A 16,454-nucleotide genomic window follows, 5' to 3' on the forward strand; every position below is an offset into this window, starting at 1 on the left:
TCGTTAAACTTCGCTCACGTGCTCTCGGACTGTAGGAGCTCCTTCCTGCACATCCTTGCTAACCCAACCCTCCCTCGGGCAATCAACTAATCTTGACGCCTTACCCCTAGGCCTTAGACGCTTCACCTCCGTTGTTGCATTATTCCTAACTGCGATGCGTAACCATTTGCAGGCCTATTGATATGACCGGCATTTCCTACAGGTCATCACTGATTTCGATCATCCAAGTGAGCAGCAAAAATTAAACCTACACTGCGGTATTTCTGTCTTCGACACCGACATGGTCGGTAGGTTTGCCTTCACTGTTGCTAGGTCGATGATGATTTTATTTATGCATTTGTTTTGCACAACTCAGTAATTTTGATGGCCGTCCAGAAGAACGAATTGTGCTTCCTCCATTGAATCAAGCTACAATTACCTCCCCTTTGATCTCCAGGTGTTCTCTTCTTTCCACTCGCTTTCGGTTTGGCCACCAATGCAGCAAAGGATGAGGGTAATCCCTTCAAGGATTTTTTGCCTCACTTGGTGGGTGATGTGGTTGTGCTTCTTGTGCAAAACTCTATAAGCAAATCAACAGTAACCAGAAGGGAGCAAAACTTAGTAATATGACTTTTGGAGTTAGTCTTGCCTGTTGCTTTCGCACTTTGAAATCACTCTCGTCTGCGTAATGTTTATGGTCATGGCCAATCAACTATCAGCCGTCGCCGCCGCCGCAGCTGGACGGTAAAAACGTACGACAACGTGAATTGGCGTAGACACTGCGACTAAAGGGAGTGGGAGGGTGGGGGGAGAGAGGGAGAGGGGGAACTCTCTGCGGCTTTGCGCACGGCTATGCGTCTTGTTAATTATTTATTTTCTCCCGCTAAAATAAAGACAGACTTCAAAAAGGGAAATGCACACTAATAACACCGCCAAGTGAGGTAAACACTACGACTAAATTGAGGGACAGGGAGAGGCGGGGGGTAAAGCGTGAGAGAGAGAGAAATGTCAATCAGCTATTAGCCATCAGATCCACTCCCCACCACTATGACTAAATGGTGAGCGAGGTCAAGCCCATAGCTTCATCTTTCTTTGCGAACCTATCTGAATAAACTAAGTCTAGACTGCACACCAGAAATAGTAAATCTAGTTAAGTGAACTGGAGAAAAGAGTCGCTTACATCAACTTGCACCGCAAGTGCGTGGTTTCAAAGTAGTAGATGGAGGAGTGAAGCAAGCATTAGACGAGACCGTGTGAAAGTGAAAGTAGACTAGCCCAAGAAAAGGGAGATCGGGCAGGCTAATTACTTCACTAACAACATACTGCACAGCAAATCCACGCAAGGTAGCAATCGCATGAGCTGGTGGACAGGCACACATGCCACCACATAGACAACGATGAGTTAGAAGTCCTGTCCCGCATGGGCCAAAGCGATTGACTTCTACACTCTGGTACCTAAAATACCGATACTGGCAAGTGGAAGGAGGTGGTGGAAACGGACAGAGAGAGAGAAAGGGAGGCTTTTATGTTGGCAAACAAGCAATGCTCCCCGCCCCCCACCCTCTTCTGACACCGTAATGCTGCACCCACCATCCAACGCCTGCAGCAGCAAGCAGCATTGCTTGCTTCATTTCATGACCGCCTAAATTAGCCAAAAAAGCAGACGGGAAATAATATCTGGGGGAGGAAGAGGAGGCACAACGGTGAGGCATTTGTGAGTGCATTTTCACCACATATCAGTTGGTTGTGGTGGCAATGCACAATACGCCTCCACTGCCGTCAGACTGAGCACGAAGCTAGGTGATGACAAATAGCAACAACAGCGCTGAATTGCATCAACCGGATTACTAAACGCACTGACTCTACTGCTGCCCTCACAGCCCGCCACCCTTCAGCTCTCATCACCTTGGCCTACTATGTTTGGACGCGATGATGATCGTCCTTTCCTTCTCTCCTTCCTTCTTTCTTTCTTTCCTTCGCAGTGGTCCAGACCACGGTAGCAGTGGTAGTCGAGGCTATGGTTACGCTTACCGGACGACGCGCCATGATCGTCGTCGCAGTGACAACGATGAGACAGCTTTGCCATAACGAGGGAACCACAACCCTCGCCACATCTGTGCCGATGTGATGACAGGTGGGTGCAGTTGAAGAACAGCTAATACGATACCTTGCGACGTCAGCACCCAAGTACGCTCGCCCTAGGTGCTGCAGCTTTATTTGATACATTATATAAAAAAGGATACTATAACAATTGGAATAAAGTCAATGTTACCATGCAATTGTGAAAAGATATTGGGAAGAAAGGCAATAGGGCCGCCTCTCCTAAAACACGCAAACCATGACAAATAGGACTCACAAAACAATAGACTAACACAATAAATGAAGCAAATTGCTACCTGGCAGAGGTACGGAGTAACATCAAGTCCCAATTTCCAGCTTATTGTCCTTCAAACATCTCTCGAAGTACACCAGATGTAACATCAGAAACAGATATAGTCCCATCCGCTTTAGACTTCAAATGACGGTAAAATAAAGTAAAAACAAAAGTTAAACAAATTTTCGCTTTAAATTTACATTTCATCTCTGTCTAACTGAGACCGTCATACTAGTACGATGAACAAAAAATTGCAGCACCGACGGACAATGTACATAAACAACAACCAATAAGCTTGAGGCTGACAATATAAGGAAACGATAAAGCATGTATTAAAATTGAGGGAAAAAAAGGAACACATATATGTAGCGTCCCGCGACTCCTTTAAGACAAAAGAAGGCACAATACTCGGGCAGAATATATATATTCAGCATGGAGAAGGTGTCTGGGCTATTGGCATGGCCCAAAAGGCCAGCCCACCCAGCGAGGTACAAGGGGGCTAATTCCAAGTACAAAAGTGGCGCCTCACCAGAACCGAGGGATAAACCACTATCGTATTACATATAACTTAAAAATAAAGTTATGAAGGCAAAAAAATTAGGTCAAAGTAAAACAAAAAGTGATAGCAACAAGTGAAGACGATAAATAAAAACATTTTCTAAAGCCAAAGAAGAGCTTAAAATGCAGAAGGATCAAAAGTTTTTTCATACAAAATTATATCACAATAAAATACTAAATAAAAAACTTTTTTAAATTTGAACGACAGTTACGACATTTTTCATGCAATTAGAAAAAAAACAAATAAGATTTACTGTCATATTAGTAAATGCAATAAAATAAAAAATGCATATAAAAGCGTTGTTTTAAATAAATCAAAAGGCTCAATATTATAGCTGTCTAGTTATAAAAAGTAAGAAAAATCTTAATTTTATAGAGTAAATTAAAACGTTATTAAACAAAACAACATGAACTTCTAGGAATGAAGGACGCACAGCGACGAATACACCTCCAAATAGATCGTAAAAAGGAAAGAAGGGGGCAGAGGATACAAATAAACGTGTACGCATACCTGAGAAAGGTCCAGGCAAATTCTAAAACAGTTTACAAAAACAGAGGCCCTAAGCAAAGTGAGGCAAATCAGACGCTAGAAAACGTAGTATAGCGGCTATGGGACAGAGGTGAGGCCAAGAAAAGACACAGTGGGCCAGGGAAGGGTGAGGTGACGTAATAAAGGGTCTCCCTGGCCGAATTCCAGGCCAGTTCAAGGTCAGATGACGTCACAGTGGGAGTGAGGGGGAGGAAAGTAGGCCAATCAGTTGCACTGAAGTTTTATTTAAACATCAAACTGAGGTAGCAGTGAGTTACCATTTTTAATAATAATATTATAAATGGAAAGTACCGCAAAGACAGAACCCATAGTATCGCACTGAACGTGACTAAAATGATGGAGATTTGATTTTTCTTCTCTCTCCCCTCTCTTCATTGACTAAAAACTTCGCATCAGTCTACGAAATGTAGAGGCGAGAAATGGAGCCAACCGCCTTCCAAGAATAGTCTGCTTTCTGCTTTCATATGTATGTGGATGACCATTTTCTCTCACAAATTGACGTCTGGTACAATTGTGCTGATTAAAATATAATGTGTTCTGATTTCCTTATGCGGTGGCAACAAACTATATAGGAATTGATGGCGTCAGCATTAGGCCTGATTGAATTTTGCAGCCTTAATTAAGGAATTAAGGAAGCAGAAAATGACATTTCAAAGGGTAAATAAGGGATGGTTCTTAACGAAACGAGAGTGAAAGTGTGCTTTTATTAAAAGAGTTGCCAATGCATTATCATCAACCCAGAATCGACCAAATAAGTGTGACTGCTGCTTCTGTTAATTAAAAAATTATTTTTATTTTGGAAATTAAACAGGGTTGAGGGAAGGACATATCTTACGAAGAAATGCTTTATGTGTTCTCACTAAGGAATCTGGATAAAACTCCAAAATAATTGGTAAAGATGCACAAATAAAGCAAACTTTGAAGCAGAAAGCAAGAGAGAAATTGGTTTATAAATTCTGTTTAATAGGAATCACTACTGTGTGAAATTACGAAATTTTATGGACTGTAATAATGTCACCCATATCACGGCGAGGATATAAAGACTTTATAATTTTTTAGATCAAGGATGCACTGTTAAAATCTCATCTATTTTTTATTTCTACTAGTGAACGGTGAAGTAAATGCCCAACATTGTTGAAATTTTTAAATGCTAGGGGTCAGTTAATTCGGCTGTTTGATAAGCGGTTTACATGTGTGACTGCCATTTTTTCCATTTAAACATAAAATTCACTTACAAATGGCACTGTCTTCGGTAATATAATTCTACCATACTATCAGTTGCCATACATGAAAAGGATTTTATGCTCAAAAATAATTACCTAAGGATACGTTATGGTTATTTACTACTAATTAACAAACGCTACATTTGCAATGGTTTCAAACGAAAGGACTAGAATAGTTAGCAAAGAATTGACATTCATTCTAGCACTTTTAATTTTACAAGAAACTAAAACGGCTGGGCCATTTTCTTACCAAAATCTGTTCTTACTTTCCGCAGGTCCTACGGCAGCGTCCAGGGCCCTTACGAAGCCGTAATATAAATTTTACAAAAGAACCATTTTTTGCCTTCCTCTTTCTCTACTTTAAATATAGGTTACTCTTCCCTGCTTGTTTGTCACTCTAAATTTGGTATCTATAAAGTGTAATGCTAGTTGTGGTAGTCAAATGACTATTTTTAAGTGCCTTGCTATTAGAAACAAAATTAGCACAATTGCTGCAAAAGTTTGTTTAAAAAACGCTCTTATGTACTTCTTATTGTGCCCAAGGGTTAGTAGTGTTCTCTTGTTTTATTCTACTGAAGTAGAAATAACCCGAGCTGAAAGTTGATGGCAGTTGTTTAGAAAAGTCACCTTATCAGATTTAAAGGTGTAGCCCAAGTGGCTTAAGTTTTTCTATGGAAAATCAAGAAACATGAGCATATTTTGATTAAGAATTTTTACACTTTGTGATTAAAATCATGTGGGATCAAATTAATAACTGATGACTAAATTCAATAAGTATGACCTATTTGAGTACCTCGTGAATGTCAGATGCATTCCGTAAACTACTGTGAGCGATCGGAGTTTTCCCTCTGAATATGTCTCATAGTCAATGAAAAATCCTAGCACTCATTAATTTAGGCATGAGAATTTGTGGCTTACAATAGAAGCACTTTATCCCTAAAGGGTTAGTGGCATGTGTTTTGCAAAATACAAATTACACCAAAGTAGAGCAAAAAAGGTAGTATCTCCTGCCCATTTAAAGGGCGTAATTTTTGTGCTATTAGAAACAAGATGGCTTTTTTTAAAAAGTTCAAAAGACCCCATATAACAAGTTACATACAGTAAAAAGGCAATCTCGTTACCGTTCTTGTTTTGCCCGTCATAATGCTGTAGAAATCTGGATGAGAGAATAAGACTTCACTTATAATATGGGCTTAATATTCCTAACATCTTAGATTTAAACAAAAACTTCTATTGTGTTACCAAGTAAAAGAGAATGATGATTTTTCAGTCCCTAACTTGACTGCATCAATTCTGTCCTGCATATAAAGAAGTCCTGGCATTTCATTCATTTCAAAAGACGATGGTAGAAGTCACTAAATTCCTATCACATAGCGCATGCGGAGACAAACCCCAAAAAAAGTAACTTTCAAATTTGTAACTGAATAAGGTTATTCAAGTGCAACTACCTAGAAGCAAAGGCCAATGGCTGAATGAGTAATCTCGCTATGTTCGTTACAGGAGCAAATACAAGGTATTCATAACATCTGTGACTTTTGCGTAAATCTGCAAAGAAATAAATTATTTTTGGAATAACCCCCATAAATGGACCTAACGTCATCATAGAAATTAGCTTTAGCCTTAAAAATCACTTTATTTTCTTCTCTGTAATTTATTATTTAAATGTTGAAGTCGGGGACATCTCGGTGGGTTAGTAAATGGCCTTCTAATATGAAAAATTGGTGGACCAAAAACAGCTGGAAGAAACTGGATGGCGTACGGGTAACTGCTAAAATGGTTTAAATTAATACTTTTTGGTTTCACGAGAAGAGTATATCTCAATGAGAGTAAGAACGTCAAGGCTAGTTCTCTCCGCAAAGCATCAAGCATTAATTTGGCTTCCAGTATAAATTTGATTGCTTCTGTAGTATCCACACCATAGGCGAATGAATCAAGCCAATTTGTCCACCATTATAAAAGTGGCAGTGTCAAGTGCCTCTGCATACAATCACCCTAACTTCATTAGGCGGAAAAATCTGGCAGTAAAATGGTAGTATTTGAACAATATCACTAAATAAGAAGACTCTTTAGCATAGAGTTTAGGGTAATAACTTCATGCAACATCGTGCTTTTTCAGAAGGTAGAGAAAATTAACCTGATAGGAAATATTAAAAAAGAATAGACGAAGCTTTAGTGATTTGCTTGTTGGTTTAACCCTTCCTGTTTGCTATACGATACATGAGGCTCCGCCTTTGTATCTTTGCCAAGAGAGAAGACTTCCGCGCCAAGACAGAGGCATCCAGTTCCTCTCTGCGTCAGCAATATATTTTCTGCCTTGGTACACAAATAGTGTACTAGTTCAGAAGCCTGTAGAGTAAATTAATAGACTTTGAATTGAGGATGCAAAATTGAATCTGTGAGAAAATAACATAATATCAAGCAATGAGTACATGTAGGAATAGGTTATTTGATTAGGGTTGTTTGCCTCAAAAGCACACTTAAGTGCAAAAAAGAACCAAAGGTTTCATCAACATTAAAAGTTTTTTAAAGATGCGCTCTGATTTCCTCTCAATAATTGCTACACTATCTCAACAATAAAATGCGCTTCTTTTTACACAAGAGTTCCCGTAAATCCAAACTACAACCCCGGATGGATACACATAACATCTGCACAAAAAATATCGACTCAGTTACTTAAAAACAAGCGTAAATCAGTGTAAAGTTTGCAAAAGGCGCCTTTAAACCAAATCCTAACGTCTCTATTTTAGTCAAAAGTCAGAAATGGCACTAATCAGGCTATGACTCAGAAAGCAAAGTGCGGTTTTAGTCAATAAGCACCTTCTGCCTCATCGCCCTTGTGATGATATTAAGGACGGCCATGCAATGTGGTCTAAGGTAATTGATGAAGCATTCCGATAATATTCACAGGAAAACTCATAGTGCCAAAGCAAAAGTCCTAGAAAGTTGACGAAAAATGAGGTGTTTTAGATAGGAATAAAGGTAAAATCTTAAACGACATCGTCGGCATGCAAGTCGAATTTGAGCACATCTTACAGAAGTAAGCAAGTACTTAGAGCTTAAGCGTTGCACCTTTACCATCCTCAGGCCTGCACTATAACAGTAAAATGTTTTCAGTTGTGCTCTAGTGAGTTTTTCTGACTTCAAAAAAGCCTCGGAACGCTAAACCAGTGGTAGTGGAGAGCATCTCATCCTAAAAGATAACTACCAGGATTTCTGTTACGGCATGTTGAACCATAACGTGATGGAAGAGGGGCATGTCTTAACATCTAAAGCGGTGCTTGTTGTGTCCGTACACCATTTCAAAAAGTTCATTACGGAACTGTGCATGAGAATTTCAATACAGTAAACGGACAATACCTCCTCCTACACCCCTCTAGCTGGATATAACCTAGAAAATATGGCAGGACAGCGCTGAGTTGAAAACACAGTGACTGGTAGAAATGGTAGAGAAACATTGACACACAGAACTTCTTGATCCTTCGCTTTATTTCAGCGTTCCTATGACAAGCGAGGAACGTGAGATGGCATATTTATTCTTCTTTCGTCCACAACAGTTCCACAACAGAATAATACACTAGACCTAGCGAAGTCGCCAAGAGGAATCATTGATGGGGCGGACAAATATCTCCGTTGCACGCAAATACTGTACTTACTCGGTTAATTCATGGACACTTTTCTTATCGTCCCTACTTTTTTGTAAAGGCCGATAAGGGAGGATGTCCATGAGGAGTGATGGAGATAAAGCTCAAAGAGAACAGCGGCTATGTAATGAATAACCGGAGCAAGGTTTTCGATAACATTGATTAAATAATTTATTTGAAAGGAATCAACAAACCTAAAAGTAATCACAAACAGAAGTCCTTTTTAAGCATAATAAAAAGAGAAAAGGCTAGTTCGACTTAAATGTGATTCCGTTTACTTCTTAAAGGCTTAATCAAGTTTACATTATGATAATGTAAATAATGTTGGCATAGCTGACGTTTCTGCGGTGATCTTTAAAAATTGTCCTAAAGTGGAAACACCTTTTGCAATTAACAAAATCTTCACATGGAAGTTTGTTCATTGAAATAATCACTTACATTGTATATCATGCGGACCATTGGCAACAAGATACAAATACAGGAAGACCAATTTAGAACACTCTTTTACATCCAAACACTAAAAAAAGGTTTATCTATCTCTGTCTCCATTCAATTTTGCTCCCATTTTTCAACTGTCTAGTCCTTTTTGAATTCTGTTGGTAAACGGCACACGCAATAGTCGTCAATCGGAGGAACGCTGCAGCATTTTTCTTCCCCCCACATCTCCTCCCTCCCATTGTGTCAATCCTCTTACGTATCAGTTCTACGTTTATGGGTTAAGGTCTTGCTTACTAGGTCTTTCGGATTCTCATAAGGCAGTGGTCTTCTCCTCACAAATTCACCATTCGTGACTGGTTCTCAAGGCATTGTCTTCATGCCCACACCCAAGTTATATGCTTTCAAAAAGGCATATCTCGGTTGTATTTTTTGGTCTTTAGAAAAACTGACATGTGTACAGTTATGCCTGCTATTTACAACCTGCACAAACAAAAAGCAGGGACTTGAAGGAATTAATCGGCGTCGAGGCAATGCGGAGTAGAGTTGGATGGAGTAGTGAATGAGGTATCATTGACAAAGAATCTGTTAAAATGCCATTCAGATATGTTGTTACTTGGTTTCTTTGATGATTGTATCAAGTGTATTAAGCAAATTTTTTCGATTCCTGTCAGTTATGAGCCTGATATGTTCTGAAACTATGCCTATAACAGCTTTAGATGTCACCTTTTTCAAGTTCATTCGCTATAAATGGATAACCTTACTGACCGCCAACTTTCATGCCCAGTCTTGGGAATAAAGCGTACTTCCGACTTTATCCTGAACTCAGTCAAGCCCGCATTAGATTGAAAATTCCGTTTATGTAGAGTTTTAACATGAACATATTTCACTATGGAAAATTTACGAAAATTATTCCATTGCCCAGATTCATAACTTCCCTCTTCGTTTTTGTTTTCAGGATGCTTGAAGGCATCCACTATTTTACTTTAGCTGGGCTGCACGGCCACCAAACCATGTCAGAAGCTCAACTCTAACCCTTTTCTGCATTAAAAAATTATTCTGCGCTACATATTATTTTATTTTTCTGACTTTTATCTCTATTTCTCAACCATTGAGTACAGCTTACAAGTGGAATCAAAAATGAGAGCCAAGGTGCTCTTTCGGGAAATAAAGTGAATTTCAAAGCATTTAGGTATTGGATAAGCTTAGTGCCTTTGAGATAAGCAGCTAGATGAGTTGTGAGGTTGCTTTCAGTATAGACCAACAACTTCTATCATAATTTGAAATGAAGGGTCTAATGGCAGCTAAGAAAGTAGTCATGTAATTTATATCAATGGCGTACCCATTTAAAATCTTTATTTTGGGTATAAGTACCTATGCTATGAATTAAAGTAACTTTAAAATCTTGGTTCAAGTGCAGACAAATTATGCACTAAAAAGTCGTGAATGGTGCATTCAGTATAAATAGAGGTGAATAAAAATGGCAATCCATTTTAAATAACAAGGTACAGAGATGATCTCAAAACTATTCCAGCCTCCGAGACAGAAGCAAAGATGTTTTATGATGCACTTATAGGGACTTGACTCTAGGCTTTACACAGAAATTAGCAGGAACTACACAGGCTAATATGTACGGAACGGTTTTAAGTAAGTGGAATTAATGATCTAAGTCCCATTACCATCTTGTCTTGGTTCAATTTTATAAGCTATAAGAGAGACTAGTTTTAACAAATTTGCCAGTTTTACAGCCATTACCTTATTCGAATTTCAATCAAATTAATTAACATCTAGAAAGTCTTCTTTTTACGATTGCACATGGGGAAGTCAGATGTCCCATTCTTTGTGGTTTTGGTCATCGTCTTAATATTCAGTCCTTCCCATTTCTGCCAGTGCTCCATTAGATCTTCCAAGCATTTTTAATAAAATTTCATATAGAGCTCTGTATATTGTGGCGGCTTGAAAAAGCTACATTAATGATAGTGGTTGCCAAATTTCTTCAAATAATGAAACTCTCTATTTCTCAGCCTGGATATCATTTAAAGACTCACGAGGAGAGGATTGTCAGTCATTCCGCTTTTTTGGCTGACGTTAAAGGCGCTGAACTTTGAGAATTTTGAAAAGTTTTGTGAAAATAAGTGCAAAAGTTTGCACAAGCACATGGATGGATTAGGTGAATAAATATGTGCCCTCACTTTCCAAGATGCTAATAAGATAGCGATGCAAAAGGCGGCTCTGCCTTTAAGCACACCTTTACTACAAGCAGACTGGAATATGAAATGCGGTAAATGCCGTGCATTGATAAACCCTGAGCGGTCAAAAGCCAAAATACTGTTTTTAAAGATTTGTTTTTAACTTTGCTGTTGTGATCGAGATGTGCATCGGCCGTAAGAAAAAAGCTTTCGTGGTGGAAGTACATTGCATTGCCTTTTCCAACTCATGAGTGGTTTGTGAGGTACTGAAAGTGTTGCAAGAGCTGACAAGGTATAGTGGTTATCAAAAGGGACGAGAATGTTGGTAACAAAGGAGAGGCCGTACAAAAGAGTGATAGGCGTTTTGCATAATCTCCGTGCTACGTCTAGTCTCTGCGGCCTCATTCCACATTTTGCTTCCATGACAATACATTCTAACCATTTCTGATTACACCAATTCGGAGCTACTACTATAAGGCAATGTCAAGGTAAAGAGTCCTAGGGGGTTACACATCAAAACAAATAAAATTTCAGGTAACACGGAATTAAACGAATTAAGATAGTTAAGAGGAAAAGTTGCGAAATTTGTTGAGAAATGAAGTTCTTTTATGGGATATCGCAGCTCATCCCGATATTAGCACAAGCTGCTCCATCAGTTGTTATAACGACCAGGCCAACGAAACAGGCAGGGCAGGCACACTGGGCAAGTATCGCCTGTAGTGGCGAAGAAAATCTTAAAGTGAGCTCTCCTAGATCTTTAATCTTAAAAAGGAGACAGTTTACGAAAAGGCAGAGTCATAGTAAATGTATCATTAAAAGAGTAGATGTTGCAGCCTTATTTAATTTAATTATAAACCTACAAGTAGGTGCCTTTTGAGTTCTCTACCACTGTGGTTTGAAAGATCCAATTAAAATGAGGTCAAACAGATGCCAAAACTCAAAGTCATGTGTTCGAGGACATTAAGAATACTATAGCTTTCGAATGCATATGAGCTAATTACTTCATACTATAGGGAACAACTTCACAACCCAAGCATCCGGTACTTTTAATTGTGAGGACGAACGGTGTGTAGGAAGTGTTTGTCAGTGAATGAGGTGGATAAGGGATAGCCCTATTCAAGTGTTACAGTCCATTGACAGTTGTACCCTAAAATGTCCCCTTTTACACTAACTCTAATATATTTGTAATGATCTACCAGTTTGTTTTCGTAGAGAAACCGATGTTTCAAACCAAAAGAACTCGTTGAAACATGCTTTGCAAAAGTAGTAGAGGGGTGAAAATGGATAGACAATATGATTAGCATTCAGTTGCTATTATTTTGTAAAAAAAATAATAATCCTCCTTATTTAGCGCAATGATAGTCTAGGCTACAAACTGGAATTTTGGACAAGTGTTTACCGGGTCGATGCCAAAAAATTCCAATTCGCATACTCAGATTTCTGGAGGAGAGCAAGTCCAGCAACAGTATTTGTATTAATGGCTACTGCTATTCCTTCCTTGTGATAAAACAGGCGATAAAATAGCTGGAATCATTGCAGTGGGTGTTGCTAACATCATATTTGCCTTGCCTTTTTTAATAAATAGGGAAGTTTAAGGAAACGATGATCACTCGCAAAGGGAGCACTGCAATATTGTTGCATGCAAGAGCAGCTAGTGTGTTGCAATAGCCAAATCACCCTGCACATTTACTATTTATTTTCTTACGCTTAACTGTAACTCTTGCAAAATTTTGCGAAAAAACTTGCCAAAGCCTATTTTTTAATAAACATTTTGCCTACAAGATTGGAGGACACTATATCAGCTGCTGATAAGTAGCCTTCACTTGACCACCTTTTCCACCGATAAGTCAACTTCAGGGGATTTGTGATTGTTTGAACAACCGCACGAAAGTGACAGACAAAAATAACATAGCAGTAACAAGGCTTCTTCATCTTCCTAACAGAATCCCTATTTCATTGCCCGCAGGTGTTTGATTCGAAGTGTTGTCAGGCCTCTCTGCGCACGTAGATTTCAGAGTCAATTTAGATACGAGAGGGTTGCACGTTTAACTAACTGGTGCCCGGAAGAACATTGAAGGATATCTTAAGAAGGTCACTTGATCAAAAATTATCAAAATCCAGGGTAATTAGAGGAGTTTCAAAATTTCCATGCATTTAAAACTTTTCTTTTCTGGTTACGAGGAATATGTTTTGTAAATGACTGTCCTATGCAAAAATTGTAATGTATAAAACTAAGCGTGTTTTCGCAGGTTCAATCAATTACCTTTTAAATTGTTTCTACAAATTAATCAGTGCATTATTAAATGCGATCGCAGAAAACATTTTCCTTAGACGGTGTATATTTTAAAACCAATGCTCTGATATCGACTTACAGTGATGGCGCAGTGTAGATACTTAAGAGAGCCATTGAAAAGTGTTTGCATTTGATTCTACTATACAAACAGGGATTTAAGAACAATTGTGGTTGCCCATCGTTAAATATTAGATTCTACTTTAGTAACCTAGTGGTCAATTAGGTACTTTTTACTGAAAAGTGATGCATTGATTTGCAAGCACAGCACGGGTCAATGGCATTTCAATCATTATACCTATCAAAGTCTAAAACGTCTTGCCACATCTGCAGATCGCTTATGCTTCTCACGCACGGAAATTTGACTTACATTATTAAGTGTGTGCTGTCAGGTAGCCCACATCATTTCGTTTCACACACTTCCAAGCGTGATGTGTAAAGCAAAACCCTAAACCAAAAAAAATTTTGGAAATTAAATTTTAAAGCCCACTAAGACGATTATATTTTACGCAAGCAAACATATTTAACAAAGATGGTCGTTTCAAGGTTTACAAAATGCGGGTTAAGACAGACTAAAAATGTTTTATTTGGATAATTTTGGCCACTTCTTCAACTCACACAAAATTTGCATAATAGTATGCAATCAAATTTCACTGCTGTTTGTAGAAAATTTAATGATTTCTCAAAGAACAGGGTGCAGCTGAACTGACTTTGCATATAATGATTATATAATACGAACAACGGCCAAACAATTGCAGTAAACTTTGATTATTGCCATCAATGAAGGGATGGCATCCCAGTCCGTAATAAGCAGAAGAAGACACTTACATTGCCCCACTCTTATAAAGATTATTTAATACAAAAGTTAAATCAAGCATTTACATGGAGAGTAAAATTGTTGAATAGTGTCTTCCCACCTCTTTCTTAACTCAGTTACATCGAGGTTTTTTCAAGCATCAAATAGATGCGGTATCAAACTAACGCTATCAATGATTGTAATTAAAATAAATTTTTGTGAGGGCAAATCCAGTACGATAGCATCGCACTGGATTTGAGTAAAATAATGAGGTAATTTATTGTGTCCTCTTTCCCTCTCGCTCCTCGTTGACACCACAATTTGCATCAAAGCACAAAAGACGTCAAGGCAAGCGTGGTCGACTTTTTTGCATTCATTTATGCGGATAAATATGCCGCTTGATTGGAAATGTCCATTTGTTCCCTCCATTTTCTTTTATAAATTAACGTTTAATTTGATTGTGCAGTTAGGAAACTAAAGCGTTTTGAATTCCTTGTGGGGTGAAGCAAATCTCAGGAAGAGGGTTGATTAAATTTCATAGCCTTAATGAACGCATATGAAACACAGAAAGCTCAAATTCAGGCGGCAAATGGGAAATAGTTTAGGCTGGAAGTAGGAAATTTAATGTTTGTTTATAAAAAGTGTTGTGAATCCATTATCATTTGCCCATTATGGGCTGAACAACTACAGATGGCGCTTTTATTTGTCGCGCAGGAACTTGCTCGAATTCTGAAAAATAGACTTACTGTTTCAGGAAGACGTTTTCCAAACACAGGAAAATGTATTTCCTACTGATGACGTCGAGATTGCAGTCCTAGGGTATCCAGAAGAATTTGCAGTGATAAGACAAAGACGCCTAAACAAAGCAAATTTTGTAACAAAAAGTAAAAAAGGGAATGAAACAAATTAGAATTAACAGAAATTACTCTTGTGCTGGAAAATTGTCTCATTTTAAGAGCAAAAATGTGTCAAACGAATTCAAGGAGAGGATCTTAAAGTTTAAGACGCCGCACAGGATCAATAAAGCAAAATCAAGGCAGCATAAATTCTCGTTTTATCCGGTGAAGGAATATATGAGCTATCTAAACTTGCTATCATTTATAAACATTTACGGGTTCATCGATTCGGAAGTGTGACAGGCAATTTACATGTCACGTAGTCACCTTTCCAATTTAATTGTGAAATTTATTCACTAATGACAAATTGTCTACGGTACAAAAATTAGGCCTTTGATCAACAGCAATTTTTATGAAGGATTTTGTAGTCCAAAATAACCGTTTGAGGATATGTAATGGTGATTTAAACGATGTTTTATGGGCGCTGCATTGAAAATGACTTCAACCAAAGGATTAGTGTAGCGAGGTGTAAAATACCCAAATGCTTTCTCTTAAACTAGCTGTGTTTTATTATTTAGTATTTAACACGACTAATATCTTGGCAAAGTAAGATAATTTACAGGGTGGGAGAGCTTTGGCGTAATTTAAAAGTAACAAACGAATTCATTTTGCAAGAATATAAAATTGATGCCTCATTTTCTTATAGCAATTTTAACTCATGCCACTTAGGTCCTTTTGTAGCGTTCAGAGGTCTCCTGAGGTCGCAATATGAAACTTTTCAAATATCAAAACTGTAAGGAAGATTTTTTGTTATACCCTCCTCCGTCTCTTGATCAGTCATTGATGACACCTACCCAGTCAAATGGATGGTCAGATCTGTCCTTGTATCACTTAAAGTATAATATTTAAAAATGCGTATTGCGCGTGATTAGTTAATTTGTAGCAAAAACCAAACTGTGGTATTTTTAGCCATTCGACTCTATGAAAATTACAAGTTTCTATTAATTAAAAATCTTCAAAATAGTCTTAGGCATTTTCGAACGTACCTGGGCGTGAACTGTTTTATTTTGTTAAAGTAGAAATATCTCGGAGCAAAAGTTTGTCGATTGCTCAAGAAATGTCAAAAATTTTAGGAATATAAATCAAACTGCAAATTTTTCACGAAGGAACTCAGGAATCCCGAACATGTTTTGGATAGGCACTTTCATTTTCCATCAATAACAAATATATTTGGCTGAATTAATAATATATAAGCTAATTTAATAGGCTAGGGCCATTTGGGTGCAATGTAAATATCAAAATAATTTTGCAAAGTTTTGTGAATGGTCTCCTATTTTCCCTTAGAAAATATCTTACCTTCAAAGGAGAATCATAGTGCTAATCAAATCTGGGGTATAAAGATATGGTAGCTTGTGGCTTACATGGAGGTACTTTATCTCTGAAAGGTTGAGCATAAAAGGTAGCATCTGAATGACATAGTGCTTTTGCCTAAATGTAGAGCACTTTTTCTGCACTGTAAAAGACAAGCCAACCTTTTGTTATAGATTGCGAAAGACCTGATGTAGAACATGCCAAAACAGTAG

At 38.0% G+C, this 16,454-nt stretch overlaps 2 protein-coding genes across 2 annotated transcripts; both read right to left on the reverse strand. All coding sequences in view use genetic code 11, as the record gives it.

Annotated features, from left to right (window-relative positions):
• Positions 1-2,579: 2,579 nt before the first annotated feature.
• Positions 2,580-3,770, reverse strand: EGR_07868 (hypothetical protein; the record flags this gene model as incomplete). The annotated part of the gene is made up of 2 exons (XM_024497117.1): positions 2,580-2,654; positions 3,753-3,770. The coding sequence occupies 2 exons, from the start codon at positions 3,768-3,770 to the stop codon at positions 2,580-2,582; spliced, it is 93 nt and encodes a 30-aa protein (XP_024348454.1).
• An 8,352-nt stretch (positions 3,771-12,122) lies between these two features.
• On the reverse strand, positions 12,123-13,956 carry EGR_07869 (hypothetical protein; the record flags this gene model as incomplete). The annotated part of the gene is made up of 2 exons (XM_024497118.1): positions 12,123-12,260; positions 13,858-13,956. The coding sequence occupies 2 exons, from the start codon at positions 13,954-13,956 to the stop codon at positions 12,123-12,125; spliced, it is 237 nt and encodes a 78-aa protein (XP_024348455.1).
• Between the last annotated feature and the right edge of the window lie 2,498 nt (positions 13,957-16,454).

This window comes from Echinococcus granulosus (genome assembly GCF_000524195.1).
Source record: "Echinococcus granulosus chromosome Unknown EG_S00089, whole genome shotgun sequence".
NCBI lineage: Eukaryota > Metazoa > Platyhelminthes > Cestoda > Cyclophyllidea > Taeniidae > Echinococcus > Echinococcus granulosus.